This window comes from Mytilus trossulus, chromosome 8, assembly GCF_036588685.1.
Source record: "Mytilus trossulus isolate FHL-02 chromosome 8, PNRI_Mtr1.1.1.hap1, whole genome shotgun sequence".
Lineage (NCBI taxonomy): Eukaryota > Metazoa > Mollusca > Bivalvia > Mytilida > Mytilidae > Mytilus > Mytilus trossulus.
This window is the reverse complement of record NC_086380.1, coordinates 39,324,309-39,338,709: the sequence shown is the minus strand read 5'-3', so window position 1 is coordinate 39,338,709 and position 14,401 is coordinate 39,324,309. Positions and strand designations below refer to the sequence as shown.

General features: G+C 31.9%; 1 protein-coding gene across 1 annotated transcript; it reads right to left on the bottom strand.

Moving 5' to 3' along the window:
- Positions 1-5,915: 5,915 nt before the first annotated feature.
- Positions 5,916-8,731, bottom strand: LOC134681906 (dynein light chain Tctex-type protein 2B-like). The gene is made up of 2 exons (XM_063541540.1): positions 8,668-8,731; positions 5,916-6,679 (listed from the first exon to the last, which is right to left on the bottom strand). The coding sequence occupies exon 2, from the start codon at positions 6,664-6,666 to the stop codon at positions 5,965-5,967; it is 702 nt and encodes a 233-aa protein (XP_063397610.1). The 5' UTR covers positions 6,667-6,679; positions 8,668-8,731; the 3' UTR covers positions 5,916-5,964.
- Positions 8,732-14,401: the final 5,670 nt, after the last annotated feature.

Genomic DNA, 14,401 nt, shown 5'->3' with positions numbered 1-14,401 from the left:
AGGAAAATAGCTGTAATAATGCTTAAAGTGCTTTTTCAAAAATGAAAAATGCAAATGTAGTCTTCAAGTTTACAATATACAAATGTATGCATGTATATTATCAATGAGGATCTGTCAAGCTGACAAGAACATATATATTTTTTTCTAGGTTTAATTCTAATAAAGAAAACAATTTCAATATGATGAGTAATGAAAATTTTGTTGAGTAAATTGTACTGATATGGCCCTTACATGCCTTAATTGATCATAAAATAAGAATTTGAGTGTTCTGTGTGTTATTTTTACTTTTTGTTTACCAGATTCAACTTTTAAAATTGAAGGATTAATCTAATTTCTGAACATTTATCATGTTTTTACAATAATAAATGTAACTGGTCAATTTCCAATTTCTATATATGATTATATTTCACAAATAATGCCATAACACAGGTCATATTTGCTGTCTATTTAGTAGTCTCTTGTTATGACTTGTTTGATTCATTTTTTTATCAATTATATCATATATTTACCTATATGATCTCCTATCATACATGTATCTGCTTTCATTTTTATATTTTTTTTGTGCTTTTCCATCTTCAACATTAACCTGTTGATAAGAAATAAAATATTGTATATTTGTGCATTTGCATGATCAGTACAGTGAGTTACATCTACATGTATATGTACATTGTAAATTGAGTTGGCTTTATAAAATAATGCATTGGATCATTGAAAAAAAAAGTTTGGTAGATATGATAATTAATCTGTGTAAATGTCATAAATGCTACGATATCAATCACACTATCAAGTAATTCATTTCTTCAGTATTGTCATTTAGAATTTGTTTTATCTGAGTAATCTGTAATGTTATAATCTCATGTTGCCTGTTCTGTGCCCTTTAATTTGGATTAGTTTGTAAGCATATTCTATTCTGATTCTATTTTATTAACTGATAGAAGTAATTACATGTACAAGTTCTTTTCCCATGTTTATAACTGAGATACATGACCTTCACTTCGGAAATATAAAGAAAAAGATTCACAGTAACAAATATTTAGAGAGAAAAAAACAAGCTCATAGTCTATAAAACATGTTTTTGAGTTTGAGAACCATATATTGAATCAATCTAGTTGCATTGTACAATGTAGTATCGGTAAAGGAATGAATAAAGACAGGAAATTCACAACTCTTCGGGAGCTATATTGTGACTAGCTGCGGTATCGTAGCTCTTTAGGTCCTTTTGTTATTTTTTGACTTTTTGCTGACCATAGATCTATATGGTCCGCAAAAAGTCAAAAAATAACAAAAGGACCTAAAGAGCTACGATACCGCAGCTATATTGTGACTTGAACAGTGTTTTATCAAAACCTAACCTTACAAAAATCTTTAGGTAAGGGATAAAAATAATGGTAGGTAAGGGTAGTGCGGTTAACACACATACTTTTTAGTTGGCCTAAATGTACAGTAGTTTCGTTATGTTTATGTACATTAATTTTTACGTGTTTCTTGTTATTCCTTTTTAGACCATTGGTTTTCCTGTTCAAAGGGTTTTACACTAGTAATTTTGGGGTCCTTTATCATTTTTATAGCTTGTTGTTCCGTGTGAGGCAAGGCTCTGTATTGAAGGCCGTACATTGACCTATAATGGTTTACTTTTATAAATTGTTATTTGGATGAATACACGTAGGCACTCATACCACATCTTCCTATATCTATCTACTGAATGATTACTATTTCAATGGGTTATATTTAAAAACAGGGATTTGAAGCAACCATCAATTTTGAATTAGGAGAAAATAACCTGAGTCAACGGACTCTTATTGACAATTTTGAAAACAAACTCAGGGCGAACTTTGTAATCGAATATCTTTTATCATGATTATTATAAATTTCAGAAGAATTCTAAATCATTATAAATGTATGTCAATGAAAATTAAATCAGTGTTTGCTTCCAGAAAATTATGTAAATACACCCCCCCCCCTTTTTCTCCCAAAGACAAATGGTCAATGCTCTTCTTCCTATATTTATGAGTTGATGTGATGTTTCTAAAGTAGGTCTTTGTATGGTGTCAAATTGATTTTTCTAACCAAAAGAAATAAATAACAAACTTACCAGAACCAAATGAAACTGAAAGTTTTGCCTACGAATTTTCATTGCTAGATTTGCAAGGGTCATGAAAGGATGGCAGCAACTCATTTTGTCTTCTTGTCCACTGCAATCCAACTCCTGTCCATGTTTGCAGCATATGCATTTAAAATTATGTTATGTGAGTCTGAAACCTAGACATGATAGTGAGTCTAGCCTCATGTCATGTCTAGACTATCTGATCAGGATCAGACTTATCCAAATGGCAGTTGGAAAGTCTTGGCCACATGGTTTACTATGTTTTTGTTCTCTTTCGATGAAAATAAGTTTTTGGCCACACTATGTTCATCAAAAATACCATTATTTTCTATCCTTTTGCACATTTGTTGATTTCCCTCCTTCTGTTATTGACAATAAATCTACCTTTTATTGTGAAGAGTTTTACAAAGGGAGATAATTTTAGGTATATTTTTCAGTTTTTCATCATTTATTTGAATAAGCTTATATCAATTTGCAACGAAAATCCCGTTAAGGAATAGTAGTTTGTAGTGAACCATAACGTTTAACAAAATATTGTTTCAATTTGAGTGACTTTTGAGGTTTTATGGACATTTTCAGTACAGGCTGGATTCAAATTCTAGAAAAACACATTTATGTCAATAAAAATAAAAACAAAAATAAAGGTTGAAATAAGATCAAAATTACAGTTTATTTTAGTAGAAAGTCTGAATTTTAAGGTAAAACTGTTTTTTTTTGTCATATAATACTTTGAACTATTCAATAAAAAAAAACCAAAAATGTCCATTTTCAACAACATTTTTCAGCAAATTTGGTACTTTAATAGAATTGCCCTGTATTCACATATTTTGAAATAAATTGTCAATTTTTATACATAGAACTATTAGATGTACTTAATACTTTACTAAGAACCCAAAATCAGCCGAAAACTCCACAACCCCTTTCATAATTTTTTTTTGATTTTGCATGGTTTTCTCGTAGACATCCATTTAAAGCTTCAAGTTGGCTAATGTCATGAATTTTCCCGCCCTTATTGTTAACAAACAGCAATAATCATCTGAGTAAATGCCAGGACTTTCTGACAACCAGCGACATGCAGTTTTGGGCCTTTTACAGTATACAATTACGAGAAGATTGAATTTGTAGCCTCTACAATCACCCAAATCATCCACAAATTCAATCAAAATGAATCATTTAATGATAAACCAAATTCCGGGATACAAAAAGCAAGAAACGCTCAGCAAGATCGATACATTTGGTCTTTAACATATCCGACATCGACTCTGATGGCTGTTCAAAGGTCACGAGAGTTCAATGGTGGTCACGGTAGTTTAAGTTAAACATATTTATTTAGAGTGGATTGGGAAACAAGTTTTGCAACTTATATTAATCCCTTTCCACTTTGCGGGTGCGAGTGCTGCCTTGTAGCGGCATTAGCCTACTCTTTTTCGAAATCTACAATGGTGTCTTTAACGTGCAAGAGATATGGCTCTCTCTTAACACGGGTCAACCATTTATCGTCCCCTTCCGACGGACTATCATCGTTTCCTTAATAACATACTCGCAAATGGTGTCAAGGGAGAGCCGAAAATTTAGTGCCTGAAATTTTCATCCCGAACGGGAATCGAACCAGGAACCTTTGTGTTAGTAGTCCGATGCACTAACCACTACACCACGGCTCTGTGGTCACGGTAGAACCTTTTGAGCAATTTCAGTAAAGCACCATTTGCGCAGAAATTGTTATAGAGCATCACAGTCTTTCCTTAGTGACATCTAATCGGCCATCTGGCGTGAACATCGAATTTTGTAGACCAAAAATCGTTCTTTATGTACTAAAAAAACATCAGTTTTGGTTAAATAGACATTTGGCACGCGCCATGTTCAAAAGTCCTTCTTTTCGCCGGATTATGGTTCAATCGAGCAAATTTTGCATCAGATTTAACATGGTTTAGACGATGAAAACCATCACCAATATCATAAAGTCAGTTTGAGTTTGCTTGGCGGGACAAGTGGAATAATCAACTCCACGGCGCTGTGGGGATTGCACTGCACCACGGGGCTGTAACATTTTGTGCTAGGACTGTGAGTTGATGATTCGACATAGGATGTTTCGTTTACTTATTGCTCACGAAAGATGACAAGGAAACAGTTTTTGTTTGATATCGATCTATTGTTAGAATAGCTAATTTTCAAGATTAGTTTATTTTTAAAGATTATCATTTCTAGTATAAATTTTGTTTTTGAAAAACCAAGTGTTGCGTTTTCATTGGCACTCAGTATAATTAAAATAAAAAGAAACCCAATAAATGAAAGTATATGTTGTGTTTATTGCAAACTAAATATTATGAAAATCAATGCATTTGACCTAGAATCGATAAAAAAAACTATAATATTATTTTTATATATTATATTTAGACATCAAATAGTTATATGAAAGCAGAGGATGCTAATGTAAATTTGATTGTATCAAAATAATGATATTATTCAGGATAGAAATTCAAATGAATATGCAGCGGCTTCACCTACCCCAAACTATCCGCCTTTATATTCTGTCGATTTCCGATTGTGTCGTCGTAAGATTTGTCTCATTAAGATATTTTATTAGATCAAATTAAAGGACATTCTTAGGAGTATCTTATGATAAATATCAAACTACCTCGAAGGTATTATTAACTTATCTTAATAAGATGTCATAACATACATTATTTCTCATTGCCGTTTACTAGTGCAATAATTTTAACAATGATAAACAAAAATACAAAATGTAGTAGGATTTTGGTATGCTTTAAAAGGTTTTCACACACCTCATGTTTAAACTTTTAAATTAATCTTATATTCATTTTTTAATCAAGTAAAGGAAGGAAATTTATAAGAAAATATCGTCTAATATATATATAATTTATACCGTTAAATTATGTAAAAATGCAGATAGTTATTAGTTACATGGTGTGATAGTGACCTAATACGATATACATGGGGTCAGTAAATTCCATAATGGAGTGAGAGCGAAGCACACCGTGTAACGAATTTATCTTACGAAATAAGGCCGTTAGTTTTCTCTTTGAAATGTTTTACATTGTCATTTCGGGGCCTTTTATAGCTGACTATGCGGTATGTGCTCTGCTCAATGTTGGTGGCCGTACGGCGAACTATAATGGTTGTTAATTTCTGTGTCATGTTAGTCTCTTGTGGAGAGTTGTCTCATTGGCAATCATATCGCATCTTCTTTTTTATTTGTACAGAAAAAGTGATCCTACCAAAAGTACTTGATCTGAATTTTGTGGTATCTAGTATTGTGTATAAGTTTCATAAAATTTGGTTTATGCAAGCTTCTGTTGTGGATAGTTGTCTCATTGGCAATCATATCGCATCTTCTTTTTTATTTGTACAGAAAAAGTGATCCTACCAAAAGTACTTGATCTGAATTTTGTGGTATCTAGTATTGTGTATAAGTTTCATAAAATTTGGTTTATGCAAACTTCTGTTGTGGATATTTGTCTCATTGGCAATCATACCACATCTTCTTTTTTATATTAAGTTAGAGAACGGAAACGGAAAATTTAGCCTTTTTTCTATTTGTAAAGAAGAATAACTCTTGAGCAAAATTCAAACTTAATCTATAGTTTGTGGTATTAAGCATTGTGTATAAGTTTCAGTTGAGGCACACTAAAGAAACAGAAACAAAAATATTCATCAGTTTTTTTTGTTTGTAAAAGGACACATCTCTAGAACGGTTAAAGTGACTTCAACCCGGCCGTTCAAACAGAAAAATATAGCAAACTGACAAAGGACATGATGGCATAAAATATGAGAAAACATACAATACAAAAAGATATAATAGTGAAACGCTCTAAATAAATGTATACATATGATATAACTAATCATTCAAAAAATGTTGCAAAAACAATTGCAACTGCAAATATTGATTCGTTTGAGTAATGTACACTTGCGTATGTATCCATATCTTTATCCCAAATTGACCGGCTTCCAATGCTTACACATTGTTTATTCTTCTGTCCTATTGTAACCATGGTGACGAATTTGTAACGCGGGAACTTCATAGCTTTAACAACATCTTTTAGTTCTTCACTTAGTTCCATAGAAAGATGTTTACATTCTTCAGAATCGTACGTACAAAATTCTAAATTGTCTTTAAGGAATCCGTAAATGATCGGTTCTATATCTTCCGGCTTAAATTTTCTTACTTTATGTTCTATAGTTTCATTTCCGGTATAATCTAATCGGCGCTGTCGATTGATTTGCACTTTTCGAACTTGTTTAGCAATTTTGCGCATGTTCATAAATTTGAAGAAATGTCCATCTGGTTGCTCATTCAATGGCGGCTTTCTGGTTCCCTCAGATGGTGTTGGAGTTCGCCTCATGTGGACCAACCCTATTTCCGGTTTGTATTTTTCTGGCGTTTTCTGTCGAAGATCTTGATTATGGTGATTGATCTGTTCAGACTCCTTTTCCGTTGGGAGCCCTTTAGATTTAGTATTGACATTATTTTGATCTGTCGAGGAATGGGAAATTTCTGTCTTAAAGAAATTGTCATTGTCATGTTTATTTACTGGTAACGCCATGTTTGCAGCTTACCTGAAATTTCAAAAAAAAGGAGTTTACTTGTATAAAATAGAGACAGAATGTACCAAACTTTGAACCCTAACTCAGAAATTGAAACGAAAATGATAAAGGAAAAAAAGAAGGAGAAAGATGGAAAGACAAACAAAGATACATTTTTTTTCATTTAGTGTTTGGTAACTGTTCTTTGTCTTTTTAATATCCTTTGTCAGTTTCATGGTTTGATACTTTGTATTTCTAATTTATGACATACTACATGTAGTTCACTAATAAAGGAATTATTTAAAAATAAAAATCCAAATCTCTCCGATAAAATTGACCCGAGGTACATTTTTGCTACTACATGTATGTTGACCAAGATATAGAGCGGACATAATTTGTATCAGAGGACATGGGTTTGTCAGCTGGAACCCGAGTGTGTGACCTTGACCTTTGATCTAGGAAGTCATACATGTATTAGGATATTCAATCTGGTTCTGGATAAAATACATGTCAAGTATAAACTTTGAAATCTTAACGGTTCCAAAGATATAGAGCGGACACGATATTTATCATACGACATGGAGTTGTCAACTGAAAACCCATAGTTTTAGACCTTGAACTTTGACATAGGAAGTTGTACAAACACTACGATACACCCTCTTGTATTGGTCAATATACATGTAAAGTACAAAGCATGAAATTATAAAGGTTCTCTAGATATACAGCGGACAATTTGTTACGGACGGACCGACTATTTAAGGCCAATTATATCACATCTAATTTGTATAAGGGAACGACCATTTAACCCGAAAAATATAAAAAAAGATTTTGATCCCCGGTTTTCTGAAGAAAAAAAAAGCAAAATCCAGATTATCCCTATACCTTATAGTGATCAATATTGATGATCGCGCTTTCGGCGAAAAAACTCCGACACAAAAACATAACTCCTCCTTGAAGTTATATGATTGCTCCCTAAAAACTTGAAGTTGAAATATATTCTACTATACTTTTATACCAAAGAAATTATCCAATTCTGCAATTTTTTGGAAAAACATAATCTTGTCGAATCTTATCTTAACTATCCACAAAATAAAAGGTTACTAATTGTTCGATTTAAAAAAAGTCATAACGCAATTACACGACGAAGATTTTCTAATACTATTACACGAAATGTTATAAATTCTTCCTTGAATATTTTTCTTTTTCATATACACAAAAAAAAACGAATAATCTGGTGATTTCTAAAATCAACATCGATACTTTTAAAATTGTAAATTTATCGAACTTATTAATGAAGCGTTGTGTGATCCGGTCTTGTTTTGTGTAAAAGATGCTTATTTGTCACATGAATTTTGATATCGGTTCCTTTGCATGGTTTGCGAATATATAAACCTTTTAAGATAATTATATATCTAAATGCAAGTTATTAGATATAGGAAGATGTGGTGTGAGTGCCAATGAGACAACTCTCCATCCACAATATAATTTAAAAAAAAAGGTAAACCATTATAGGTTAATGTACGGCCTGCAACACGAAGCCTTGCAAGTTACAGTACTCTTGACACTACTGCTTGACCAGCGGATCGTTTAGCGTGTCAACTAGCAGATCTAACATATTGTTTTCGTCCCAAATATACTTGAAATATTTGTCACTGGAAGTTATGATAATAACAGTAAATCATGTTTGGTTCTCTCTACAGTGCGTGATTCAGCAATTAATAATGGAAATAGGGAATGCGACTAATTGATAACAGAACGACCGAAGAGCAGAAAAGCACAAGGACATCAATGGGGTTCAACCCAGTTACAATTTCTGTTTAAACTATTAAGTTTGACTGAAAACAAAGATCGGAATGAGACGAATTTAAAATGTTTGTATAACAATATTTTACAAAATAAAAGGAAATATACAATTTACTTCTCAGTTTTATCTAGCGCCATACGTAAGAATATTCCCTTAAAAAGATATACATGTATATGTATAATATATATAAAAAAGTTAAATGAAAATAAATTCATACCTTTTCAGTCTTTTACAGATTCTTCGGTTGTCAAAGCAAGTAGTAACTGTTTCTTCAAAGTCATTAGGCGAATGTTGAAAGTAAAAAGACATAACAACCAGGTCAGGTTTATATTCTTAAGTTTACTTTGAATTTTCTCTTTTTCACAAAAATTTAAAAGAACGGAAGACCATTATTTACATTTTCAACGTTAGGGTACATTTGTATTGACATAAGAATTACATCTTATTTGGATGAAATATTTACAATTTGTTTATATATTATATATTCGCAAAAAGATTTCATGTTGATATATCATATATATCACACCTTTAAAATAATTAAATCTTTGAAACGAAACTGATTTAAATTTACACAGGTTGATTTACTATATTTAAAATTTCATATTTACACAGTTACCCATCAGTTATATGTAGCACTACACAACAAAGGTTAGTTACTACATGTATCAACCAGTTTAACCTGTTGTGAATAAATACGAGATAGAATAAAGGCCTAAATAGAAAATTCTTTAATTATTTCAAATTACTATCTTTTTGCAAGAGAGTTGCTTGCAAAGTAGTTTGCTGTTTGAAAAAAAACATCCACTCTTAGATTAACTACTAGTAATTAGCAAGATTATTTTCCTTCGCTGGGATAGTTTTGGCGCTTTATATTAATTATATGGATGAAATACTCCTTGATAAGTGTTTTTGTAATGCTATGCATATACTATTTGAACTCGTTAAGATTTAAATCTTTCTGATATCTATTAAATCTGTTACCGCTATGAAACATGGCAACAAAACAAACCATTAGTTAGTGAAAACATGATTATGCTGACTTCGTTATTCTCAAGTTTTAGAAAATAATTGACAATGTTATTTCTTAGGTAACCAGGAGAAAAAACGCATTATCCTACTCACAGAGCCAACATCCCTATTTTTTGTTTTATTATTTTGAAAGTTACCATTCTAACGAAATCACCTGTATTTCAATGGAATAATTGTCTTGTATGTTACTCGTTTTTTTTCTGGAGATGGGGACTTATTTTTTTTAAATCTAATATGTCGTTAGTATAAGGTGTAATACCACCATTGCTTTCCCCTATTAGTCTTTGTTAAATTTGCAATTTTTAAACAATTGTGCAGAGTTTATCTTTGTTTTAAATAAAGAAATACTTGGCATGAGGGAAGTTTTTAAAGTGTGATCATGTCCAGTACTATAGAAAACAAATCCAAATTTTAACATTTCATTGCATATAAGAAAATAACCATCACTGGAAGTTAACCAATTAAATTCCCCCCCCCTTATCTAACCTGTGTACAAGATTTAGTAACCATGTAACCTAAAGTTTACAAAGTATTCTATAGAAACCCCAAATAAAAAAAATGGTGCTTTGAAATACCCCAGACATATGTTTATGACACAGAAATGTTATACTGCAATAAAATGTAGAATTAATTACCTACAAATGCCAAATGCAAGGGAATATTTTTTGTCGACCTAAAAATGTATTTTTGAAAGTGACGAATCATGATTTGGTGGTAATATTAGAGAATTCCAATAAAATGACATACGACGCACGCACGTAATTTTCTTAAATGCGTTACTCAGGTTTTAACTTAGTCTTCCTTTACTATGATACCCATTCATAATAAATTTAATCAATATCAAATATTTCTAAGATGATAAAAAAAACGAAAGAAATCATGATTTTTATTTATCGGTAATTCTTATATTACATTGTGTGACGTCATAATTACCGATAAACAGAACAACGGGCTCGTCTAGATATTCCACATGATATAGTCAGTATCAAAAACGAAACTACCTATTATTCTATTTGTATCACGTGATAATTAAGATTCCCGCCTAAACTTCACTTTCATAAGACCACGTATATACGTATCTTTACCCATCATACGATTCATTTGAGTTGTCTTTCATGGTTTTGACAATAACTTTGTTTTTCCGATATACTTTTGCAAAATTTAATGAACCTGTCATTATTTGATATTTGTATTGCCTTTGTTTGTCAGTCTCGATTAATGTCTCTTCTTCTTTTTTTTTTTTAATGTTTTATGATATTTAATTACCGTGGGTATTTACTACTAGATCGATTTTATTTTAGCAATTTCAGAAAAAATGAACCCAAAGTGTTAATCAGAATGTGTCTCTGATAAAGTTGATTACTGGGATGACATCATACTTTATTAACCATCATTTCAAACGTTCGCTTCTTTTAAAAAAAATTTCAACAGGGAAAACGTACGTCAACGGGAAGTGTATTCTTTAAATTTTAATAGTTGACGTACACTTTTCTTTCGAATGAAAGTCAACGAACATTAAAAAAAAAAGAAGAGAAAATTGTAATTGATACTTTTACTCTTACTTATGCAATTAGAAGTGGATTCTACAGCTATCACATATATTGATTAAGTTATCGAAAATATTTAGGTCTCGCTATGGCGTTATATTCATATGTTCCTGACCATATGAGTATTTGGACCATACGCGTATGGTCATGACCATATGCGTATACTCATATGGTCTGACCAAACGCGTATGGTGCGACCGTACGCGTATGGTCGGACCATATGAGCATAATACTCGTTTGGTTATTAACGGGCTGGACCATATGGGTATTTGGACCATTTAGGTATATTTTTTTTTTAAATTACATTATAAAAGTTTTAAGAATACAAAAACTTTAACTAAAAAACAATGATGGTTACATGACAATCTATTATTTTACGATTAAAATACTACGTACAATTTAAATATTCATGCCATAGTTAATTTTCATCGCTAATTACATTCTTACATGAAGGCTTGTGATGACATTACTTCCACACGGTACCATATCTTTTTTGCATTTGCAAGTCTAGGTTGTGCACGATCCTTTTCATTTACACCTTTAGTTTGCGAGTGAAAAGCTAGCCTTTATGTAGCTGTGTATAGTGATATCGAGGTCTTTGTTCATTCCGATATGTCTACGGTGTTTTTAAGAAGCTCTAGGTCTCAAATATCGTCACATGACTGCAATACACCATATTCACAAGACAACTTAAATAAACTATGTTACTTTCCAATGACTTCTTCGCTAGTCTTGTGTAACAGTTCATTTAGAATTTAAAAAAAAAAATTTTTTAAGTCAACATATTGCTATTCACGCGTAATAACAAATCGGTAATAACCATCGGTAATGACCAATGGAATAATTTTATTTATAGTGTTAATATACATGTAGTTTCGACAAGTAATTAAAAATATGTTAAAATTCAAATTTTTATTTAGCTAATCCTTTAATTATAATATAATAATAAAATCACCTATATAATAGCGTCTTTTTTAAGCAACGGTCAAACCATATGAAGAGTTAAGAAGTTAATTACCCCACCATACGCGTACGGTCGGACCATATGCGTATATACACATATGGTCCAAATACTAATATGGTCCGGAACATCTATAATACTAAAATTACGAGGTCCAATTTGTCAGCCGTCATCACGTAAAAACGATGAATCAAAGAATTCAATTATAAATATAACTAATATAGTACAATGGTGTTGATTAAAAATTACACCACTCCAGGTCCATTTGTTTTCCACGTAATTAATATTGCCAATAATTAAGAAGTTCCGGATCAAGTCCGACACCGATACCAATATTATATTCAACTGTTACCTATTATCTTATCTGTACGTTCCGCATCTGACAAGCTCACCACCAAACGGTGTATTTAAAATTTTGCTGATACTGTTGAGCAAAAAATACTCCGTTTCAGGCCCTTTTGTTTTGCAAATTAATAATATTACCAATAATTCTTAGGTTCCAGGTCGACGGGTTCAAATAGACAGATTTTGAAAGCAGAGAAAACTGTGCATCTTATAATCGGCATGACTTAAGCAGATGACAATACCAATACTAAATAAGGCATACGCATAGTTGTATACTTTAATTCATTCACGGACCCGCGATATCACGGGTGTGTTCTAGTATATATAAAAGTGACAACTCTGCGGCAGATCCATGCATGGACAGGATCACCAGTGAAGGTGATACACGAGTGAAACAAAAATGTGTACTAGTACAATGTATATACCATTGGGATTGACTGCGACAGGCTAGCTTCGAATACGGGTTCAACTATCGAACGATCGAATGACTTTAAGACTGTATTGTTCGGCTTCTCGAACAAGCATGATGCATTCATGAATAAGAGCTGGTATCGGTTTACTCGTAGAACGCCAAGTTTGTCTTTATACTGGTTACGCTCTTTTGTTACCTAAGCATATGAAAATGCGTCTCTAAGTTTTGGGCATGTATAAAAAGATATATGATTTAACATTATTATTTCATCATCCTTAATATATACTAGTATGTAATATGTGTCGCTGGATATACAATTAAGACATATATAAGTATCATCATCATCATAAGTATTATAGCTTGAGGCTAAATCTCCGTCGTAAGTACGTGTATTATAAAGCTTTAGGCTTCTTCGTCGTCAGTATTATTATAACATTAACAGTACCAATTTTCCTGCAACAGAAGCGCATTTCGACAATACATGTCTCTTCAATGATTTAAAGTATTGGAAATGCAAAGCTTATATAACTTGAGGCTTAATTCTAATCTGATATTTTAGCCAATTTATGTCGAGAACTTATTTTACGCATACATCTCTAAGCTACATAGTTTCTTTTAGAAATATCAAAGTTAAAGCCAATAGATATCATAGAAGTATGTTTATCAAATAATCATGTCGCAATTAAAACAGTCAGAAAGGGATTGACTCATGATACTGAAACCAAGCATAAAAACAGCAATTTTATATAGTATTTCCAAATAAACTCCATGTACCGATCTGATTGTTGAAAGCCGTACGGTGGCCTGCAGTTGTTATAATTTCTGTGTCATTTGGTCTTTTCTGAAGAGATGTGTCATTGGCAATCATCTTGTTTTGTATGCATATCATAAATTTAGTATAAGATATATCATAAATAGTCTAGAAAATAGACCTTTTGTAATTGTCAAAAGCACAGAGTGTCTGTATGACCATTATAAAGGGGATATCTGTAAAGCAGATTATATGTAGTTTCCATGTGTCCATTAGATTACACGTCAGTTTCACATTTCTATCTTATTTGATTTTGCCATGTGATTATGGACTTTCCGAATTGATTTTCCCCTAAGTTCAGTATTTTTGTGATTTTACTTTTTTCTGTGTTCAGTGGGCTACTAAATCACAGAAAAATCCAATTCAGGATGTAGTCTTAAATTTTGAAATCTCATGCGAGATGCCTAATGTTCAGACATTGTTGTTTTTAAAAAGTATTTAATAAAGTCGAACGACAATCGTTTAAGTTTTTTTCGTGCATATACTTTGTTATTATGGCCGAATCCAAGATATTTAAAAGATGTTGTAGTTGTCGATAATTGAATTTATACTGACAAGCGGAGCGATGCAAAAGATAATGTGGACGACTATACGCTAAAAATTGTATAGATATTGTGGAAAACATAAGATTTTCTTAGCGATGTAAGGGGGAGTACGCCCTCTACCCCTGTAGCCTCGAAAGCACGTTTAGATATACATGTACAAAAACCTCGTTCCATACATTACTTAGCATAGGTAAAGACCAAACAGTACTATTGACAAATATCTAAAATATGAATTGCTTCCCACATCAAATAATCTTCAATTAAATTATAGATTATTTTTATAAATAGTCGAGTACACCTT